At 22.8% G+C, this 25,233-nt stretch overlaps 3 protein-coding genes across 3 annotated transcripts; 2 read left to right on the forward strand and 1 right to left on the reverse strand.

Moving 5' to 3' along the window:
* Positions 1-179: 179 nt before the first annotated feature.
* BO86DRAFT_390574 (60S ribosomal protein eL18) lies at positions 180-1,240 on the forward strand. Its single transcript, XM_025672428.1, has 4 exons — positions 180-243; positions 366-470; positions 542-909; positions 957-1,240. The coding sequence occupies exons 1-4, from the start codon at positions 240-242 to the stop codon at positions 1,032-1,034; spliced, it is 555 nt and encodes a 184-aa protein (XP_025525984.1). The 5' UTR covers positions 180-239; the 3' UTR covers positions 1,035-1,240.
* Positions 1,100-3,018, reverse strand: BO86DRAFT_411151 (glutamate-5-semialdehyde dehydrogenase). The gene is made up of 3 exons (XM_025674557.1): positions 2,461-3,018; positions 2,230-2,391; positions 1,100-2,176 (listed from the first exon to the last, which is right to left on the reverse strand). The coding sequence occupies exons 1-3, from the start codon at positions 2,759-2,761 to the stop codon at positions 1,269-1,271; spliced, it is 1,371 nt and encodes a 456-aa protein (XP_025525985.1). The 5' UTR covers positions 2,762-3,018; the 3' UTR covers positions 1,100-1,268.
* BO86DRAFT_134768 (putative COP9 subunit 3) lies at positions 2,951-5,221 on the forward strand. Its single transcript, XM_025666133.1, has 5 exons — positions 2,951-3,534; positions 3,625-3,861; positions 3,918-4,370; positions 4,433-4,585; positions 4,643-5,221. The coding sequence occupies exons 1-5, from the start codon at positions 3,382-3,384 to the stop codon at positions 5,135-5,137; spliced, it is 1,491 nt and encodes a 496-aa protein (XP_025525986.1). The 5' UTR covers positions 2,951-3,381; the 3' UTR covers positions 5,138-5,221.
* Positions 5,222-25,233: the final 20,012 nt, after the last annotated feature.

Consider the following 25,233-nt stretch of genomic DNA (forward strand, 5'->3'; position numbering starts at 1 on the left):
GGAGCTGTGCATTACACTTAGGTACACGTACCTACGGGCCAGAATAAAGTTATCCAGTGGTACTGCCTGAGGCGCCAGGCAGCCAGGCATCTGGAAATAACCTGTTACGGATTAGACTAGGGCACAACCCGCACACACCGTCCATCTGAAAATCGTAGACTAAAAATCTGAGCAGCTTCATTTTACCTACGGGTGCGATAGCCAGCTAACCTACAGGTGTCCCATCAGAATCAGTAGCCATGGGTACGTTTCTAAATGCTGCGGACGGTGCATGTTATCGGTCGCTTTGAATTCATTTTTGTCAAACTTGCGATAGGCGTTGCTATCGCTGAAATGTGAACCGAATAAGTACTGATTCTCTATAGGTATCGACTTGGATCGCCACCATGTGCGCGGCACCCACCGCAAGGCGCCCAAGAGCGAGAACGTTTACTTGCAGGTCTTGGTGAAGCTCTATCGATTTCTCGCCCGTATGACACCAACCACTTCCTGAACATCAGATGCGCAGCGAATGAAGACTGATGAATTTGCTCCATATCAGGTCGCACGGAATCGAACTTCAACAAGGTCGTGCTCCGTCGCCTTTTCATGTCCCGGATCAACCGCCCCCCCGTTTCTGTCTCTCGCATTGTCTCCAACGTTACCGACTCCCACAAGGGCAAGACAATTGTCGTGATTGGAACTGTGACCGATGACAACCGCCTCCTCACCGTCCCCAAGCTCTCGATTGCCGCTCTCCGCTTCACTGCCACTGCTCGCGCCAGGATTGAGAAGGCCGGTGGTGAGACTCTTACTCTCGATCAGCTTGCTCTGCGCGCACCAACTGGAGCCAATACTCTTCTGCTCCGCGGGCCCAAGAATGCCAGAGAGGCTGTGAAACACTTCGGCTTCGGTCCCCACAGCCACAAGGCATGTTACATAGACTCAGTGGATTGGACCATGCTAATACGTTACAGAAACCATATGTGCGCAGCAAGGGCCGCAAATTCGAGCGTGCTCGTGGTCGGAGAAGGTCTCGTGGTTTCAAGGTTTAAAATAGTGGTCGGACTCGTACTTTCCTTGTTAAGTAGATGCTGCCCAGTGTTGCAGGATCATGTAGCCCAACCTTAACCACGTGATTTTGAAGCATGGCCAGCGCCCGATTACTTCGACTGTCTGCGACAGGCAATCTGTTAGTCATGAATAATCAGGTAGAGAAGCTTGGGTGCCACGAAAATGAAAATGGATTCAAAACGTTCAATTGTAATGATGGAATATGTAACAGCACTTCACAAAGGTAGCACCTCATGTTTCCAGCTTTTACCACTACCTGTTTCGGAATAATCTGCAGCTCTGTGGCCCTCCCCCCGGATTTTATACTTGTAAATGGTCAATCCATCTAAGCCAACGGGGCCTCTTGAGTGGACCTTGTTTGTGCTGATTCCAACCTCCGTACCGAAACCATAACGCATCCCATCTGCAAATCTCGTCGAGGCATTCCAGAAAACTCCGGCGCTATCAACGCCATTCATAAACCTTTCTGCAGTGCTTCTCGATCTCGTGACGATCATGTCAGTGTGTTTTGACGAGTGCCTGTTGATATGGGCAATTGCTGCGTCAAGGCTTTTCCCAGGTGAATCGTCGCTGGGTATGGTTTTTACCGCCAGAATGAGGTCCAAGAACTCGGTTTCGTAATCAGAGGCGATAGACTCCGAGACCAAGGACTGTTCTTGAGCGACGATCTTGCTCGAAAGCGCATCTTTTGAAGCCGGATCACAACGGAGTGATACTCCTTTAGCTAAAAGAGCCCCAGCAACAGCAGGAAAGATAGTATGGAGTACATCTTCATGCACGAGTAAGGTCTCTAGGGAGTTGCACGCTGCCGGGTAGTCGGTCTTGGAGTCCACAACAACCTTTACAGCAACATCAGGATCGGCGTCATGATGTATATATGCTGAGCAAAGACCGTCTGCATGGCCCAGAACAGGGATTTTGGTGTTGTCCTGTACGAAACGGACAAGATCCTTGGAACCCCGGGGTATAACCAAGTCAATGTCGGTGTTTTGAGCAAGCAGGGAAGAGACGACCTCTCGTGTCTCCACCAACTGGATCGAAGCCTTGGGCACCTGAGTGTGTGCGATAGCCTCGGAAATCACCTTGGATATCGCGATGAAAGACTCAGTAGATTCCTTGCCACCTTGATCACTATCAGTTTCAGGCGATCTTTGTGAAAGAGAAGAATAGACAGACCTTTGAGGATAGCAGCATTTCCAGATTTGATAGAAAGGGCAGCGATGTTGGCGATCACCTCAGGGCGAGCCTCAAAGATGATCAACAACACCCCGATGGGGCAGCTAACTTTTTCGAGCGTCAGGCCGTCATCCAGCAGTGTCCTCATGGTCACATTTCCGACTTCATCACGTCAGCTCTTTGGTCACATCGCAGGGGAAAGGTCTCGCGGTAATTTGATGGAATAAATACCTGGATCTTGCAAGTCTCTGACACTCAAGATACCCTGAAGCATATCTTCAAATTTCCCGGGTCGTGACAGGTCGAGCCTTTTGAGAACACTTTGGTTGAGAACGCCGGCTTCAACTGCGCGCTCGGCAGCTGCAACATCTCTCGAATTGGCTGCCAGAATATCATTCCGGCTTTTCGCAAGGGCTTCGTGGAGCGCTGTCAGAGCGTCGTTCCTCTCAGCCCCAGATAGGGTTGCTAAAAGACGAGACGCCACAGACGCAGATTTCGCGATCTCCGCTGGTGAGGAATTTGTGAGGGACATTGTAGACCACAATACAAGTGAATGTGCTCAATGTTTTACCAATACAGGTTCAGAGAGCCGTCTGATCACGGAATCCGGGGTGCAGTTCCCAGAATTCGGTCAGTGAGTCATGGTTAGGGCGGCGCTAAGGATCCAAGGTAACCTGTAAACAATGCTGCTAACCAAAAAGGACATGTGGACTCGTCCGTATTTTGGTGGGGTCTCCGGCGGTGCGTTATGCTGCTCCCTGCCGGATCGCCGGAATCAGAAGAACTTGTTACACAATATTGAGATATATGTCGAGATAACATCTCGCAGTCTGCATTTGCCCCGCTGCATAAAATTTACTACAGGCCTGTACACCCTAAAGGCAGCATCCTTAGGATAACGCCCTGGGGTCACGTCGGCGGAATCCCATCTTCAACCTCGGCAGCATCTTCTAGCTAGTGGAGAACATCGTTTACCTGCTTCGCCTAGCCCAGGCTGCTTTGGCGTTGAACATCACTTTGGGCATTACTTCTATTGCACCATCCATGTGAGATTGCTTCAATCATCGAAACCTTGAAAGCCAGTCCCTATTTGGGCGCAGGGGTTATTCGCTCTTCCTCGAAACCTTGAAATCAAACCCGGCCTTATTAATCATGGCAGAGTCTGTTGAGCACATTATCTCTTTATCATCCCATCTGCGTTCACAAGACCTTCTTTCAGAAAAGGATTATCAATGCCGGGCGCAGGAGTTGATCGCTATTCTTCGGCGAACAAGTCACAGCCTTCTCAGCGAGATTGTCTTAACTGTAAGCAGAGATATACGTTTCCTCGGAATATGACGGGCATACTCGGCCTCTATCAGAGTTTGTACTGATTTGGAGTCTAACTCTGCAAAGGACCTGAGTCCCCACGAGCACACTTTACCCTACTTATTCGTGTTGCTGTATCAGATTGACTTGGCACGCAGCAGAGCAAGAAGTGCTTTACCAGACGACATCAAGCCCGGTGGCCGGCTATGGTTTCCAGCCGTACAGTTTCTGGGGGACTTTAAGGGGCCTCAGGTTCGTTTCGCGGGCCATGAATGGCGTCAACTGGTGAATATGATTCTAGATGCTGCAGAGGGTGACTCAAAGGCGAGTCTCCCTTCTAAATATCTCTTTACATGTCTCAGACATTTAACATGCAGCAGGCATTGTTAGCAGTGCGCGTGTTGAGTGACGCAATAATGCGACTTGATCAAAACGTGTGTGAATTCTCCTCATTGCACGCAAGGTTCCTCCGACTGTGCCTTCTATCGCAGTCTTATAGCTACGCATTGCCCGTACTTGATAGACATATATCCAGTATTCATACAAGCTTGGAGCAGCCTGCCAGGGGTGGCAACGGATACCTGCTAGCTTCGAACAGCGATGCCAACAATTGTATCGTTGAGGCACCCGGCATCTCTCCCAGACTGACACACAAGGATGTTGCGCAGCACTATCTTTACGGTGCCATGATATACATAGCACTTAAAGAGTGGGATAAGGCCCTGCACTGGTTGAGTGTTGTGATTTCTTTGCCTGTTGTCAATTCAGTAAGCAAGGTCATGATTGAAGCATTCAAAAAATGGGTGCTTGTGGGTTTACTGAGACACGGAAAGGTAAGTTAGTAGGGTGTTCGGGATGAGATTTTTATTCGAATTTGACTAATCACTTGAGTTAGCTCGTCACTGCTCCAAAGATAATATCCTCACATGTGATGAAGATATACCAAGCAGTCGCAAGACCCTATCTTTCCCTTGCAGATGCTTTTGTAAAGTCGGATGAGCAGAGATTGCGCACTGAGGCGGACTTGGGGAAATCGGTTTGGTGTGCTGTGAGTCAATGCATGGGCAACATTCAATACTAGCAAACTTTGCTGATACCTTACCAGGATCTCAACTCTGGCCTTGTTCGCCAGCTTTTCCAGGCCTATGACATGTTTCTTGTACTCAAGCTGTGCAGCGTTTTCTCGGCCCTGACAACAAAAGATATCGCAGGAATAGCGGCGTCTTCGGGTTTGGATTCGCCGGCAAAGATTGAGAATTTGATTGCGCTTCTCGTGATGTCAGGAGTGCTAGAGGCACGACTCTTACAAAGGCCATGTGATCGATCTTTCAGCATGTTGCGTTTACCTAAGTCAACACAGCCTTATTATTGCAGTCGAAGCAGAATGAGGGTTGGGCTAGTGACAAAAAGCCATGCACTTAAGGTATTGACCTACAACAGTGAGGAATGTAACAATGAGTTAAAGATAGGCCGTGAGAACATCGATCTTCTTGTGAGATGCCAGGGGTTGTCTGGTGTTGCAGGAAAAGGAAGCAGTAGGGGCAGTATTGATCATGCTGCTTTTGGGGTTGATGAAGACATAATGGGAGATCTCAGCTAGATTATCACCATCCTTAAGTAGCAATCTCAAGTATAAATATTCTATCATACAGTCAATGCACATTGTTTGTGCAAGCCACTCCCGATGTTCTAAAAAAAATACACATTTGGTACTGATTCCAGCTGATTGTTAAGGAAAAATAGGTCAGCTAGGTATAGAATAGTAGCAGTCAATAATTTACCAACTTATTTTTGCTATTTTTAAAGTATAGTAGCATACTAGAAATTAAGTTTAAGAGCAGGTTAAAAGTATTATTATGATAATAATAATGTCAAAATGTAGAGTATGACGAATTTATAAATAAGTAAGTTGATTAAGTTGATGAAGATAAGGAAGTCCAAAGAATTGGCAAGGCTGAAGTTCTTCTGCTTAGGCAGTGACTAGAGCAGTCTATAAATAAAACAGCAGAATAATTAATACAGTTAATATATACTATAAATACTGGTCTTTAAGACTGATATTCTTAGAAGTATATATATAAATAAATTAATATAAGTAATATAAAATAGTCTAGAATATATAAATGTGGTTTTAAATATATAAAATATAGAAAATGCTTTAATATAGTATACAAAGTACAAAATACCGGGTATAAAAAATATAAAAATATAAAGTTGTAGCAGTGTAGAATACAGAGTATAAAGACAATATATTTAGATTATTAAATATAATAATAGTAATAAAAGTAAAAAATAAGATAATATATTTTAATATCAATAAATATATAAAACTAAAAGGTATAATAATCTTTATACTTTTTAATTTATTTATCTGTAGTAATATTGGAGGTATAGATTTATATATTATTTTTAAAACTATATCTAAGCCAGCAGGTAAAATATTATATAATAAATATATAATATTAACTGTAATAAACAGTATATTTATTAAAAATTTTAAATACTATCCAACAGTTCTTATTGGAGAAGTATTTGTTAATAATATAAAACAGCTTAGTAGATATACAGCTATATAAATTAGTTTTAACTGGGGTAGGCTTAAGCTGTATAATAAATATAACAGGGTAAATATACTATAAATTAAAAAAAATAAAGGTAATATATATAGTATTTAATAATTTAATAATAAAAAAAGTATAAAGATTGCTATATGTGAGAATGAAGTTCATGATATTATTAAGTATAATGAAGTTCTTGAGGAAGAAGTTTGAAAGGGTGAGAATATAAGGCGCGGGAAGTTCTGCTATATAGGCAGTGTAAAGGGCGGAGGCAATAGATAAACAGCAGAATATTGCTAATAATAAATATTAAATATTTAAATATTATATATACTGTACTTTAAGATAGATGTTTTTATTATAGTTAATTAAATATATAAGATGCTATATATAAAAATAGGAATTGTAATAGACAAGAATATACAAAGCTGTAATTAATAAAATATATAAAATAGTAAGATATTTGGAAATATAAAAAATATATAGAATAAAAAATATAAAGATTAATATTCTTAAGTATAAAGAAAAGGAGAGGATGGATATATAAATAAACAGCAAGTTAATATCTTTAATATAGCAACTTATTTAAAATATTTAAATATATAAATAAGGTTAGGTGTGTTGATATTAAATAAATAGACCTATATATTATTTTCTAAACTATATTCTTTTTAATAAATAAGGTATTAGAAGACTGGTATATAATATTAACTATAATAAATTATATATAACTTTAAGATGTAGTTAACTTTTTAGTAATTATTATTATTAAAAAAAGGCTTTATTAGTTACCTTAGGCGGCTTAAGTAATATATATTTAAAAGAATTAAGATTATTAATATAGTAGACCAGTTCCAATTACACAATTAATATAACTGGATATATTTTTTATAATTTAGAAAAGTTAAGTTAATATGTATAATAACTAATAATATTAAAAATATAAAATAGGCTAATATACTAGAGTAATAGCTTTTTTTATGATAAATAATATAGTATATTTATAGTAGAGATGTAAATATACTATATTACCAGATATAAAAAATAAGGGCTTATAACAACAGTTATATAAATACTTTATATATATAGTAGTAAATTTAACAGCTTTTTTAGTATTAATATAAAAAAAAGTTTTAAATATTATTAAGATTTATAGTAACAGGATGCTTTCTGGAATAATTTTAGTATTTTTTAAAAATAATAATTTTATATAGAATATCTTTAAGTAGGATATTATATATATTAAAAATAGAGGAAGGAACAACTACCTTAATAAATAAATATAAATAAGAAAATAAATAAATAGAAGGTATATACTAAGATATATTAAAATATTTAGACTATTAATTAAAGTAATTTTTAAAATATTAAATTAACTATTTTTAGACTTGGTATTTTAGAAAACAGTAGAATTAATATTAGGAATATTTAGCTTAGTAGAAACAGCAATATTAAATATAATATACTTTAGAATAGTTTTATATAAGATTATTTTAACTAAATACTATAGTTCTTGTAGTAAAATACTGAATATAAAGTAATATAGTATATTTTTTATAGCTGCTGAAGAAAATAAATTAATTATAAATATAATAAATAATAATATTAATACTTATAAAGTATAGTTTTATATAATTATTTATTATAATATAATTTTAACTGTTTAGATTATATATTTCTTTTGTTTATTGGTTTAAGAATAGGCTGCAGTAGAATAGAACTATTTTATATTTAAATAAAAAAAATCTTTTTAAAATATACTTATAAATTAACGATTTTTTTTAGAAATAAAGTAATATAGTATATTTTATTTATAGAGTTATATATATTTAATAAGGGTAATACTCTAATACTTTGCTTTTTAGGTCAATTTATCTAAAATAAGGCTAATATATTTAGTAAACTTATTAACAATAATAAAAAAAGTCTATAATAATTATATAAAATAAAGTAATTAAAATAATTAGTTAAAGTAAACTATATGGTTTATAGTATTAGATATTATTATCTAAGTATATAGAATATTACTAAATATATTAATATAATATATATTTTTTTTAGTATATTAAAAGTCTATTTAGTTTAAAAGTATATTTTTTATAGCCTTGGTACTGATTGTTGTTATAAATAATTTAAAAAAATTTTATAAATAAAAATATATAGAATATATAGCTATGCTTTTTTTAATATAGAAAGATTACTGTCCGCAGTCTGTATAGAGTATATATTATTTAAACAGTTATTTTTAAAATTAGTAACAGTTTTGCTAGTTTTAATATTATAAATAATATTCTTAACTATATATAGTAAATTATCTTTTATAAAATAGAGAAGATAAGTTTTAGGGTTGGATTTAAAAATAGACATAATTTTTTTAGTATAAGAATTTTTAATATAGCTATTAATAATATAATATTTAAAATAATTACTAATTTTAAAAGTATATATAGAATATATAAATATATTAATAACTAGAATATTTTTAAAGTTTTGCAGTTGTATATATAGAATATATAAAACTTTTTTAGCTTAGAATAATTAAAATAGTATATCTACTATAGTATTTAACTCTCCAGAATAATAGTAGATATATATTTAATAATTTTAAATATAGTAGAATATATATATAAAATATAGATTAAATTATTTAATAGAAATAGTATTAAAAATTATCTGCTTTAAAATTTTAATAGTAGATATATAATTAGTATAAATAATTATATTTAGCCTTAATACTTTAATTAAGTATTTTATTTTTTATAATATTTATATAAGGCAAAATACTTTTAGCGTAGTTAGTTAATAGTTTTTTTTAGTACTAGTAAATATTTTTAAAAGAAATATTATAAATATTACTACTATATATAAGGGCAGCTTAGATAAATTATTATAAATAAATTTAGATTTAAAGTGATATATTATAATATTTATATTTTAGCAACTTATATTAATATTAATATAAAAATATTTATTTATTTAGATATATACTAAATACTTTGGATTTGTAATTTTATTTTAAAGTAATTAAAATAAGTAAAGTTTTCTAAAGATAGAATTTAAAATTATAGTTTTTAATATATATTTTTATTTTTTATTTTTATTTTTATATAGTTTTAATAACTATATTTTTTAATTTTAGACAGGGGCAGTCTTTTGTGTATATTAATTTATATAGTAGTATAGCTAACCAGCAAGACTAAAAAAATACTTTAACTTAGTAAAATTTATAAAACAAATTATATATAAATAGCTTTAACTTTTAATTTAGATACAGAAAGGCCAAGGGTATCTACTTTTTATTTTAAAAGTATAATAAATAAAAATTTTATATAGGCTTTTTTTAGCTTAAGTTTTAAATTTAATTTTTTAAAATAAGTAAAAATAGTGGATAGATTTTAAAAATATTTGTTAAATATATTAAATTAAACAACTATATTATTAATATATATATAAGTAAATATATAAAATTTATATAAAATAAAATCTATTTATTTTTATATAAAAAATAGAATTAATAAAGCCTATAATTACTATATAGAAAATCTTTTTATCTTAATATATTATAATAGCAAGGTAATTTTTATAATTCTTTTAATAGGCTATTAATAAAAGCAGATAATAATATTAAATATACTAATATATTAATATCTATAAATTATTTATAAAATATTTTTTTATATAAAAACTAAATATAGATTAGACTTAGTTTTTTTATTTGCTTTGTAGAGGTTGATAATAATATATTTTTTAAATTAACTATTAGTAATTTTTTATACTATAATAATAAAATATAATAAAAATATATAGCCAGTAGTATAGAATATTTTATCTGTAGTATAAAAAAAATTAAATATTTTATTAATAATATTTTAATTAGCCTTGGAAATATAATATATATATAGCTTAGATATATAATTTTTTATTTTTTTTAAAAGAATATACAGCTAAATACTTTTTAGGAATTTAAATAATACTGATATTAGATCTATTAGATAATATCTACATATTATATAATATTAATATTTTTTAAAAGTATTTTTTATTTTAGAATTTTTAATATAGATAATAATACTATTTACTAATATACTTATTATATTATTTAGTTAATCAGCAATATTTAAAAACAGCTGGGTTAATTTTCTAAAAAAATAAAAAAATTACAGGCAGTAAAATAAATAGTATATTAAAAGTTAACTGTATTAAGATACTTAAAAATATATTTTTAGGTATATATTAAAGTAAAGATTTAATATTTTTATAATTATTTTTATATTAAGAAACTAATAGTTTTAATAGTTTATTTGTACTAATATCTGTAGTGTATACTAATATACTTATAATATAAAGTTAATAAAATAAATTAATTATATCTGTATATAGATTTTTAAATGTAGTTTTTTAGATATATTAAAAGACTGTAAAAGGTGTAAAAAATAAACAGGCTAACTTAGCTGTATTATTTTAAATATAATATACAGTAATATAGTTGTTATTAGTAATAATACTAATATAGGTGTAATATTCTAAAGTAATAGGCTTAAAAGTTTTATTAACTGTTTTAATAAATAAAAAATTAGTATTAATTAAATAAATAACTAAGATACCGGTTCTATACTTTAGTTTAAAAATAAAGTTAAATTTAAAAAGTATTTTATATATTTTAATAGAAATATATATTTTAGAATATATAGGAATAACTACAGACTGTACTATATATATAGATATATTAATTTTTTTAGTTTTAATAATTATCTATACTGGAACAACAAATTTTTAGCATTTATAAATAATAGTAGTTTAATTTTTATAATTAAAAATAATATCTTTATATTTAATTATATTAATTCTAATAAAACAGTTGGGTTGGAGTTCTTTAACTAACTATACTTTAAATATAATATATATAAATATAGGAATGTTGGCAGAATTGGACTTTGGAATATTAATTATATTAGATAATATTTAGATAGTTGACTATATTAATACTGGACTAATATAGTAAAAAAAAATATATTTTAAAAATAATATTTTTTTTAGCTTGGTATAAAGATCTGATATTAGCAATACTAAAAGGTGTACTTATAAATATCTTTAAAATAATAATTAAATAGATTAAATTAGTATTTATAATAGTAGATAATTATTTTATATCTAGATATATTAATATATACTTATATATATTATTTTAACTAACTTATACTATTACAGATCTTTATATATATAAAGTGGCTCCGGATATTATATTTTTTATATAATAATTGGATTTTATAACAGTATTGTTATTCATGTAATATGCAGTTGGAGTTATATTTAAAGATTTAGTATTATATATTTTAATATATTTATAAAATCTATTTTTTAAATAAAAATAATAATATATAATTTATATATAAAATAGAAAGGATGTCTGGCTTAGTAAATAGAGGGCCTGTAATCTTATAGTTTTTAATAAAGTAAGTATTTTTAACTATATTAATTATATATGCTTTGTTATAATTGTAAAAAGTATTTTTAGACTTATTATATAGGTTAATAGGATTTTTAGAAAGTTCTGTAATAAAGCTAATAGGCGGCTAAAATATATACTTAAAATAGTCTATATACTATATATTTATATTATCTATATATATATTTTTATATAAAAAGATATAGTTAAATTAGGGATTATTAAATTAATAGAAAAAATTAGGATATTTTTTATAGCTTAAAAAGGGTAGGATTTGTTGTAGTAATATATATATAACAAGTATTATAATTATTATAATTATAATTATTATAGTTACTATAATTATAATTATTATAGTTATTACAATTATTTCTATTATATTAATAAAACTAACTATACTGTTTTTAGGCTTAAGTCTGATTTTGGAATTAATAAGGCTGATTTTATATCTGTTAATTATTCTGATTTTAGGCTATATTTTAAGGCTGGTTTTAAGAATACTGCTGGAAGGGATATTAATTCTATTATTTCTGTTTTTAACTTTTTTATTAATACAGTTAATATATCTGGTTTTGCTAATACGGCTGGTTGTTTAACTACTAAGTTTGCTAAAAAAAATATTATAGTTTTTATACTATTAATTATTTAAAGGGTATAATATATATTTATATAATTAATTATTTTTATTATTATATTTTGAGATATTAGTATTATTTTTCGTATCTTGGGAATAATAGTTTTTTAGGCTTGTTTTTAACTACTATAAAATACAGATAAATAGAAATTACTATAGAATTTACTTTTTTTTATAATATAAACTAAATTCTTTTAGTTGTACTACTGTTTATTAAGTTGTTTAAAAAACTGTATAATTAATATATTGGCTGTAGAACATTTTATACTATTATATAAATATAAATTAAAGTAATTCTATACATAAGTAATTTAATTAAAAATATTATTTATTTATATAGTATAAGTATAGTATATAATATTATAAGCAAATTATTTTATATAATAATCTACTTATTTATTAAATAGACTATAATATATACTATTAAGCTTATTTATAAAGCTAAAAATATTAGGTTTAGATTATGTTTTTAATTTTTTTAGCTATTTTTTACTAAGGCTGACTTTTATTATAAGATATTTTTTAGTTTTGGTTAAGCTGGTTATATACTATATAAGTATAGTATTTTATAGATATATTTAAAGATTTGCTTTAACTGCTGGCTTTCTATAGTATTTAATAATATTATAAAAAAAATTAATAAAAAGAATTTATATTTTTATAGTATATATTATAATTAATCTACTTTATTATTTTATTACCAGATATATCAGAATAGAAGTACCTAATTATCTTAGACTTTAACTTTTTTAAATATATAGTATAGATAATATATTTAGAATTACTAGAATAAGAAAATTTAGAAAAATTTTTATATATACTATTATTAGGACTACCGGGACTACCGGGACTACCGGGACTACTAGGGCCACCTCTATTAAAAGGTTTGCCGGGTGGATTATTAGGTGGACTACTACCTTTATAGTATAAAAATTAATATAGCAAAAATTAGTATAAGTAATATTTAAATTTTAAATATTAGGATTTTAGATATTATTTTTAAGTATAGTAAAATATATTAGTATTTATTGCAATACAGTACTAAAATTAACTTATTTTTATTTTTATATCTGTATTTACTGTGTTTAATATATTCCAAATTAATATTTTTAACTAGACTGATTTTATACTTGTTATAATGCCAAGATACTAGAATTAATAGGATTATTTATAGTATTAAATAAGTTTTAAAAATTTTAATAGATTTTAAAATTATATAAATTATATATACAGCTGAACTGTAAACTGCTTTAGCTAATATATTTAAAATATAAATATACTCTAAACAGTAAAGCAGTAAAACTGGGGAAATTTATAGAAGTTGTTAAAAATAAATTAAAAAATATACTTTAAAAACTAATTTTTTTAATTAACTAAAAATTATTTTAGATATAGTTTATAGATATAGAATACAGTACCTAACAACTCTAAAACTAGTTAATATTAAATATTTTAGAAAATTTATTATCTTTAGTTATTAGACTATAAACTGGATATTTTAAAAACTGTATAGAATATATAATAGTAGCAGAAGAAAATATTGGTGTTTTAACTGGTATATATAAAACAGTTAGTATAGTAGAAAATAAAACTAATAAATATATAGTTAAATATAAATAAATATAATTAAATAGTTTATTAGATTAAATAAAACTATTAGAAAGATGCCAAAAGTAAGAATTACAACTCTAATTTATATAAAATTAATTAGTAAAAAAATAATTAGTTTAATTAAAAAAATTAATAGGATTTTTATAAAAAATAGACTAATTAATATCCTGGGCTTATAAATATAGTTAATATTTTAAAAATAAAAAAGCAGGTATATAAAATATAATATAGTAAATATAATATAATATATTTTTATTAAGGTGTTTTTTAAATACACTGCATAATTTTTTATAGAATTATACTATTTAATAAGTAAATTTTAATATTATTAATATTAGAATGTACTTGGTTTAGAATCTACAAATATAACATATATAATATTAAAAATATAAAAAATAAATATAAAAATTAGAAAAGATAAAATAATAAATATAAATAGATAAAAAATATTAATATAAATAAATATAAGTATAGAATAGTTTAAAATATAATATACTAATATACTAAAGTAGAATATAGTAAAGAATATAATAAAAGATAATTTTAGATAAAATATAAATAAAGTAAATATAAATATATAGAGCCAGTTAAGTAACTAGGGCAGGTTTTAATAAATTAAATAACTAGAGCAGGATTCTATATATCAAGTGACCTATAAGTAAAGGCGGAGTAAGGAATTAGAAATATAAAAATTACAGCAACTAGCAGAACTACAAATATAAAATATAAAAAAAAATTAATAGTATTAAAATAAAGTGCCTGTAACAGCTAAAACAGTAAATAAATATAAAAAAGTAAAAAATAATAGTATTTTTAAAAGGTATATAGAATATATATCTGGATAGCCAGAAGATATACTACTATATATAAGAATTACTATATATAAAAATAAAGTTTATAATATTATTAATTATAATAAAGTTTTTAAAAAAAAAGTTTGGAAGAGTAAGAACGCGAGGTGCAGAAAGTTCTGCTATATAGGCAGTATAAAAAATAGAGGCAATAGATAAACAGCAGAATATTACTAATAACAAATATTAAGTGTCTAAATATTACAAAAAGGGCTGGTATATTACTGTAATAGCTTTTTTTAATTTAGCAAAAAACGGCAGGCAGTATATATTCTTTATAAAAATATAAATATACTTTATTACTAGAAATAAAATAAATAGGTTTATAATTAATATTATATATATTTTTCTATATAGATTAATATATATTTTAAGACTTTCTTAGTATTAAAGTAATATATATGATCTTGCTTAATATCTTTAATAATATAGACATTTTTTAATATACAGAAAAAAAGGGCTTAGAATTGTTTTATTGTTAAGGAAAAAGAATCAGTTAGGTATAGAAAACATAGCAGTATTATTATTCTAAAGCTAATCCTTACTATTCTGTAGTCTAGTAAGGTAATAGAGAATTAAATATATAAAAAGTTTAGAATTATTAATATTATAATAATTATATATAGAATATATAGTAGATTTAGAAATAATCTATTAGATTATTAAAAAACTTTTATAATAATTAGGCCCCCTTTTATATACAGCTGTTCTTAGCAGTAATTAAACAGTATAATAGTACTATTTTACTAGATATTTTAATTTATTTTATATAAATAGTAATAGTAGATAATACTACTGCAGATACTAATCTAAATTAGTATTAAATATTATAAATTAATACTATTTTATCTTAAAAATATAATATTTTTTTATATATAATGTTAATACTATAATTATATTTAAACTTTTTTTTATATTATTTTTATTATTAAAATATTATTATATTCTTATTCTCTGCCTGTTTTTATATTAATTTTTTATTAAATTATAGTTATTTTAATTTTTTTAAAATAAATATATTATATTTTTTATTTTTTTAGTACTAAAATACTAACAGTTAGCTGTAGTATTTATAATAAATTAGTATATTTATTTTATTAATTTTTTATTTTTTTTTAAAATATTTTTTTTTCTAAAGTCTACTTCTACTTAAAGTATTTATATACTAGTATAAAAAACTACAACTAAGTTACTGGTAAATAATTTATATTTAAGTATTATTTTAATACTATATTATTAGTTAAATATTGCTAATATACTGCTTGCAAATCTAATTATATATTTATAAATAACTAAGTAAAAGTTTTTTAAATCTTTTAACTAAGTATTAACTAGACAGTTATAGAAATGCTAAAAAATACTAAAAAGTTAACTATAATTTTATACTAGTTTACTAATTTTTAAAATAAAAATCTAAAAATAAAATAATTTTTTTTATTATATATTTAGTTTTTTAGTATATACACTTGCCTTACAGTTTACTAATATAAAATAAACCTATTATAAAAAATATTATATTACAGCTATAATAAAAAAAACTATAATTATAAATAAAATAACTAAAATATTTAAAATTTATTAATAAATTAATAAGAATATACTGCTAAATATTATTTTTTATAGTAGAGTATTATACTCTAGCAGCTTATTAAAAATATAATTTTAACTATTTTTATTTTTTATTTAGTAATACTAGCTATTTACTGTAGTAATAAACTATTTTTTATTTTTAAATAAAATAGTTAAAGTAGTAATTAAAATATATAGTAACAGTAGTAGTGGTAAACAGCTAAAAATCTAAAATATTATAATAATTTTTTTAATAAAAATTTTTAATAGTTTATAGTATTATTTTATTTTAATTTGTTAATATGTATTAAATATATATAATCTATAAATCTACTTTATTTATTTTTATAGTTTTTATATATAAATATAAATAATAGTAATATATTATATAATATAGTTATATATTTTTATTATAATATATATATATATTATTTTTATATTTATAATATTTTATTATAATTTTTACTATATATTACCTATAGTTTATATAGTCCAGTATTACTATATAATTATAGTTTTTTTTTTAAAAAAATATATTTTTATATTAGTACTGTATCTGTTTTACTGCTGTTTTTTTTATTTTATAAATATTTTATTTTTAAATTCTATAATATTAAAGTTTATTTTTTAAAGTTATAAATCTTTTACTAAGTATTTACTAAATTATCTATAAACAGCTATTAATTATATTTAAAAAAATATTTTTACTATTTAACTAAATAAAATTATTTTTTATAATAGCATAGACTATTTAAAATCTATTTTATTTTTTACTTTTTATTATTATCTAGATCTGGTATTAGTAATATTGTAGTATTATTTTTTCTAATTTTTTATAGTTTTAATAATAAAATATAAAATATATTATATAATTATATATACTGTTTAGGGAGGTACAGGTAAAATACTTATTTTTCTATTATTTTTAAAATTTTTAAAAAATTTTATAAATTTTAAAACTAATTTTTAAGTAGTTTTTTTAAACTTAATATTTATAGTAGACAGCTTAACCAGATTTTTTTACTTAAATATATAAACTATTTTATTTTTTTTTAAAAAAAAATAAAGTACTATAATATTTATTATAGTAAATTAAATAATTTTTATTTACTTTTTACTAATTTTCTTATAGTTTTTTTTATAAAGTATATAATTTTTTTAGCTTTTTTAAAATTAACAGTATCCCCACCTTTATAAAATTATTTTTAATTTAAAGTCTAAACTCTGGGGAATAGCCTATTAGTACTTAAAAAAAAATAATACCTATAAAAATATTTAAATAACTATTATATATAAATTCTGCCTTATTAAGTAGATTTATCTAATAATTTTAGTATTCTATAGTAAAGTAATATAAATAATATTTAAGTACTTAAATAGCCTTTTCTGTTTAGCTATTAGTTTATAAATAAAATACTATTAATAATCTTTTTTTAATTTTAGTTTAGTAATAAAAATTAGACTAAAATTAACTAGTAAATAAAAAAATTTTATTTATAATAATACTATTAGATAGTTTATATTTTAATTTTATTTTATAATAGAAAAGTTTAGCTAGTTTTTCTATATAAATTATATATAATACAGCTAGAAAATAATTTATTTTTATAAAGTAGTTTATAATTATAAAAATTAAATTTATTTAATAATTTTAATAGTATAATTCTAATAGTTTTAAAAAATTTTATTTTATAGCTATAATAAAATTAGTGGACTTTTTAATTTTTTATAAAAAAAATATCTAGATATAGTTTAATACTAGTAGGTAGGATAAAATACTATATAATTTTTAATATTATTTTATAAATTAATTTAATAAAATTTTCTATAAAAAAGTTGCTTAATTTTATTTTAATTAAAATATTCTGCTAACAGATTATTATAGTACTGCTGTAGTAATTTTTAGTATAGATGTTTTATTTTTAATATATAAAGTTTATTTTTAAAATATAGTAATTTATTACTAGTAATTTTCTAGTTTTTAGGCAGCTAAGCTTTTTTTTTTAGTTTTAAAATTTTAATTCTATAAAATTTTTATTAAATTTTTTAAATTAATATTATAGTTAGATTTATAAATTTTTTTAGTTTTATCTACTTTTTTTACTGCTGCTATACTAGTAGTTTTAAAATAGTTTATTATATAAACTATAGTCTAGTTAGCTAATTCTGTACCAGTAAAGCCTATAAGCTTATTTAATACTATATAAATATTAAATTTAAAACTTTTTTATAAAAATATTTTACTATATTTAAACTAGAATTTTTTAATTTTAAATACTGCTAAAGTGGGTGCTAACTGTTTATATAGTATTTAAATTATATTATTATTATATAAGTTTTTTACTAATTTAAATAATCAAAATAAAATATTAGCAGAGTTACTTTTATTTAATCTATATTTAATAATAAAGTTAAAAAAAGTTAGATTTATATACTAATGTACTTAACACCTATTAAGTCTAGATTAATTTATAAATACTTATAGATTTATATAATTAAATAAAACTTTAATTAAAAATTAAGCCCTGTTGAAATATTAATACTAGTATTTAAATAAATAAATAATAGTAAAAAGTTTTTAATCCAAAGTATTTTAATTTACTTTTATATTTAAAAACTTTTTAAACTATATAGTAATAATATAGTATTGCCCTATTTGCCTAGGTTAGATTAAAATATCTACAATTTTTTTATTATAAGTATTAGTTCTAATTTAAATAAATTAAATTAGATTAAAAAAATATAATAAAAATATAGGTTTAAAAAATATAAATAAGCTAATAAAATACTAACCTTTTAATTAAAGATAAATAGTAGATACCAGGTTTTTTTCTATTTTAACTTTCTTTTAGTAGATTAGTTCAAGGTAATACTGATAAAAAGAAGTTATAAATAAATTAATAATAAAAATTATAAAATTTTAAAAATATTTAAATATTATAGTAGATAGTAGGTAACAGCTATAAAATAATAGTTATAATACAGCTTAAATCTATTATAATACTATTTAAAAAAATAATATAGCCTAAAAATTTAATCTACTTTTAAAAAAAAGTACTTAGATAATTTATATATAAATTAGTTTATTATAGTTATATTAATATCTATTTAATATATTTAGTATATTTATATTTTATTATAAAAAAAATAAAAATATTATCTAAATATAAAATATAGATAATATTAAAAATATTATAAAGTACAGAATAGATATAGTTTTAAAAAAATACTAAAGTATTAGTTAAGCTAAATAGTATTACTATATATTTAAAATAGTTATAATATATATAAAATATAGTTTTTTATTTATCTTCCCTTTTAATATAAATATAGTAGTAAATGTTTTAAATATTAATTTTACTGTGAATAATCGCTATATGCGAGGAGTAAATAGATGAAGAATTTGTTCATTCCTAAGAGGGCCAGGAAGGCCGAGAGGCAAAGTACGTCGCCTACGGCGAACCACAGAGACCAATATCGCAGACAGCAATACGGGAAGGTGCGAGCACCTCAATACGCCGATTCCTGAGGACGGCAGTCACATTTACTAAAATATTTATATTCTGTAAAATAATTAAAAATTTTAGAAATTAAAAAAAATAGATATTAGTTTTTAATAGTAATTTTATTAGGTGTACAGTAGTCTATATATAAATATAGGCTTTTATTTTTTTTAAATATAAAAAAAATAGAAGCTTCTGCAGGACTTTTAAAGGGTTGTATTTTTTTATTAGTAGTATTTTTATTAATATAGTTTTTGAAAATAGTAAATTTTTTTAGATAAAAAATAAATAAGACTGAATAAGGGTAATTTATTTTTAATAAAATTAATAGTATAGTTTTTATTATAGTATTCTGGTAAAGTTTTAGATTAATTAGAAAAAAAATATCTATAAACTTTATTAACTCTAGTAGAATAAAATTATTCTAAAAATAGTTTAACAACTTTTTATTTTTAGAAAACTATAGTTTTTTTAGGGTTTTAATTAAAGTATATATATAAGTGTGATTTTGGCAGACTTTAGTAAATTTTTAAAAGCTTAGCTTTTAAATATAATTAAATTTTAACTACTATTACTTATTTTATAGAAATAAATGAATTTTATAATTTATAAATATAGTTATAAATAGTAATACTAAGGTATTTTAAATAGTTATAATATATAGTCTAGTAAAATACTATTATATTTTTTTTAAATTAGTAATATTTAAAGAAATATTCTATACTCTATAGCTGATAACTGTAGTATAATTAATAACCTTTAGTTAAAAAAATATTATACTAATTTAAAAAAAATATTATTATAAAAAGTTAATATTAAGAAGATTATATATTATACTACTATTAATATATATATAAACCTTTCTAATATAGAGTACTTATATAGGTATTAATATTTTATTAGTTATTTCTACTTTATAATTTAAAGCTAAGATAAGAAAATTAGTCTTAGTCTACTTTATTTTTTTATATTATTTTTTTTAACTGTAACTTTTAGATTTAAGCTAACTTTTTTTCTTTTTTAAAATATTGATTAGCAAAATATTTAGTACTATTATATAAAAAGTATTAAAGTAATTTTCTAGTTGGATTAGTATAGTTAGATTTAGAATTTTAAAATTAAATATTTATATAGAATTAAAATTATTTTTAGATAATATTAACATCTTCTAGTTTTTATTTCTGTTTTTATTATTAAAAGTATAGATTTTAGTAATAAGTAGTAAGGAATATTATCTTATCTTATTTTTTAAATAATTAATATATATATTTTTAGATATATTAACTAAACTTAGATAATAATTTAGTAAAAAAGGTATAGCTTTATTTTTTTTATAGCTTTAAAAAAATATTATTTTAAAGTATTAAAATAGATATAAAATTTATATAGATTTTGGTTGCTTTTTTATTAAGCTTTTTTTAATTAGTCTATAATATCAGATTTAAAAATAGCAGTATTTTAAATTAAAAATAAAGTCTATTTAAAAAAAATAGACTATAAATAGCTAATATTTTTTTTATTTAAATAGTAATTTATTAAAATATTAATACTATTTTTAATAATAAGTTATACTTATATAGCTTACAGCTTTAAAAACTTTATAATAATTAGTATTAAATTTAGCAGATACTTTTTAAAAATTATAGTCCTAATTATAAAACTATTTTTATTATTTTTAAATATTAAAAAAAGTTTAAACTGGGGAATATTCTTAATCTCAATATTTATTTTAAAATTATATAAAAAAGATAAATAGTTCTGCTGCAAATTTAATACTAGTTTAATATTATTTTACTAAATTTTTTTTTATAATTTAGTAGTTTAATACTAAAGGTGTTGATAATTTTATAAACAGCTAATAGTATCTTTAACTGCAGTAGAATTCTTAAAAAAAATCTAAAAGTATTAAAAATAAAAACTTTTTAAAAATAAAAAAGTTTTTTAACTCCAAGTTAATACTTTAATACAATTGTTGCAGTAATAAACTATATTCTATAAATAACTAAAAATAACAAATTAAAATTATTAAAAAAAATTAGTTAAATATAAAAAATATAACAGTATTGTTATTCCAAAGCTAATTTTTACTATCCTATAGTCTAGCAAAGTAATAAAGAATTAAATATATAAAAGGTTTAGAGTTGTTAACATTATAATATTTATGTATAGAATATGTGGTGGATTTGTAGGTAGCCTATTAGGTTGTTAAGAATTTTCTATGATATTTATATAAAATAATAATTTTAATATTTTTTAACCTAGTATCTTTTGGACAGGGTATATTAATATTTTTAAATACTGTATTTTTTAGAATAAACAGATTAATATAGGGAATACTGGGGCGCTTAGCTTAATATAATATACTTTTAATAAAAAACTAAAGGTATTTTAGAAATACTTTATATATAAGACAGTAAGACAATTGGCCTGTAGTTGCAGATAGTAAAAAATTAACTATAGTAATAATATTAAAAAATATAATAGTCTAATTGTAAATATTTTAAATTATTTTATAGTAAAGTATTATTTAAATAGTTTAAATTATATATTTTAATTGGCTATCAGTTTGCGGATATACTACAGTAAAATAAAACTAGTAATATTTTATATATATAAATAATTCTTTTAAAAATCCTAATATAAAGCAAAAATCTTTATTAAATGTAAAATAATACAGTATATTCTAATTATCGAATTATATATAGTTAATAAGGCTAATACCCTATTATAAGAATGTCCAAGTTGACTTTTCAGACAGTAGACTAAATTATTTAGTAAATTTATTAATAATAATAAGCAGTTTATTATATATATTTAATACAGGTCAGGTAATAATAAAGTCTATTATAATAGTTAAAAATAGTAATACAGATACTGGAATTAGTTATAGTTATTTATAAAAATAATATTTACAGATACAATTATTGAGATATATAAAATATTGAAGGATATAGTTGTTTAAAAGTTTTTAGATTTAATAAATAATACAACTATTTAGTTTCGCTATATATTTCGCGAGGCCTTAATAGCTACATTTATTATAAATAGTATAAAAAACTTTAGATATAATTAAATATAAAAGGTATATTTAGGGCTTTTTAAAAATATTATTATTCTTTTTAATATTATCTTTAGAAATATTAGGAGTAGTAGATCTATTGAAATTATATATAATACATTTTATTATAAATTAAAAATTATTATTTATAAAATATAGTAATATAGTGTTGGGATTAGATTACAGAACAGTAATAATTTTAAATATATAGATATTAAATATATATCTATTTTAAATATAATATATAAAGAATTTATTAAGTTCTAGAATATAGGTAATATAAAATATAGATTTAATAAATACAGATATCTTTGGATATAATATATATAAAAAAGATAAACAGAAGGAAGATATAAAAAATAAATATAAAAAGAATATAAATATATTAAAGTATTTTTTAAATTATAATTCTTAGTAGTATATAGGACTTTTCTAGTGTATAGAAGTCTTAATAAGGTATTAGTAACAGTATTTAAAATTCTGGAACAGTAGAATATAAGCAGCTTATATTACTGTAAATACTATAAGACTTATATAAAATATAGATTTAGATATTTAATTATAATAGTATTAAATATAGTCTATTTTAATATAGCAACAGTACTTAAATAATTACTATATATAATAAACAGAAAATTAGATAGTATAGACTGTATAAAATAATACAGTTTATATAATACCTATATAAAACAATATACTTTTAATTTAGTAGGCTAATAATTATATTTAGCAGAAGTTAAAATATAAAAAAAAATAAAATAGGCTATATATATATTTGGATATGCGGCTTGCTTAAATTAGTATATTTAAAACTATTACTAATATAGTATATTATAACTTTATAATTATTTTAATAAATATTAAAATTAATATATATTTAATACTTTAAATTATAGTCTACTAATATCTTTAGGTTAATAAACTTATTTTTTAATACTTTAAATATTTATTTATTTTTATTAGTAGAGATAAATATAGTATAGGTAGCATAGTTTTAGCAACTACTAGAATAATCTTTTAATATTAGTATTTTCAAATTCTATAGATATAATATTTTTAAAAATAGTTATGAATATAGTAGTAAAGCTAACCAGTTAAACTAAAAAAATAATTAAATTTAGTAAAATTAAAGAAAAACTAAAGATTTTAAATTACCTGTAATTTATTTTTAAATATACTAAGGCCAAGGGTGTTGATATATTAACCTAGAAGTATAACTAATAAAAAACTAATAAATATTTTAAATAGTTTAAGTTTTAAGTTTAGATATTTAATATATTTAAAAATAAGATTGTGGTATCTAATATACTTATTTAAAATATTAGAGGTAATAACTATATTATTAATATATATATAATAAAACTTTTTAAACTTGGCAAGATTAAGATCTATTTGCTTCTATATATAGAAAACAGAATTAATAAATCCTATAATATATAATAATAGATAGTTAACTACAGTACTATTTAACTAGTAGCTATTAGTAGAAATAGTATATAGTATTTAAAACAGTAATATACTTTTAACTATACAGTATTTTTAAAAGATTTTTTTATATAAAAACAGAATAATAGTTAGGCTTAGGTTTTTAGTTAATACTATATAAATTAATAATAGTATATTTTTTTAATTAGCTCTTAATAGTATACTATATAATAAATACTAGATATAATAACAGTGTATACATCTTTATATATAATATTTTTCCAGTAGTGTATAAAAAATTAAAAATAATATTAATTACTTTTTAATTGTATTAGGGAATATAATAAATACAGACTTTTTAAAAAAGAATTTTTAATAGTATCTGTATCTATTAATTTTTAAAAATATTAGTAATACGAATATTTAAACTATTTAAAAAGACCCAGATATTATAAAATATTAATACTTTTCTAAAACAGTAAATATTATTAGAATTACTATAAATAGTTATACTATTTATAAGCTTAGTAATTTTAGTATTTAAAGCAGTAGATAAGTTAATTTAAATTAGCTAAAATAGATATTTATATAACAGTACTATTTTAAAAACACTTACAGTAGATAAACCTTTACTAGACAGGTTAGTTATATATATTAAAACCTTAAAAATATAGCAACAGTATAATTTACTAAATAGAGTTTTTTTTAAAATATAGTATTTTAGTATAGGTAATTAAGTATTTTAATTTAATAATATAGTTCTTAATATAATATATAGTAATAAAATTGTTATTAGTTAAAATACTAATATATACTCAGTATTTAATTCTTATTAAGAAAATATGTTATTAACTGTTTTAATAAAAAAAATACATATCTACTAAGTATATATATATTAATATACTAGTATTATTTCTTAGTATGAAAATATAGTTAGTATTAGTAAAATTAATACAGACCTTAATAGGTATATAATTATAATAATACAGAGAAATAATAACTAACTGTGTTATATAAATAAAAGTATTGATACAGTCTAGT

This window comes from Aspergillus japonicus (genome assembly GCF_003184785.1).
Source record: "Aspergillus japonicus CBS 114.51 unplaced genomic scaffold BO86scaffold_38, whole genome shotgun sequence".
Classification (NCBI taxonomy): domain Eukaryota; kingdom Fungi; phylum Ascomycota; class Eurotiomycetes; order Eurotiales; family Aspergillaceae; genus Aspergillus; species Aspergillus japonicus.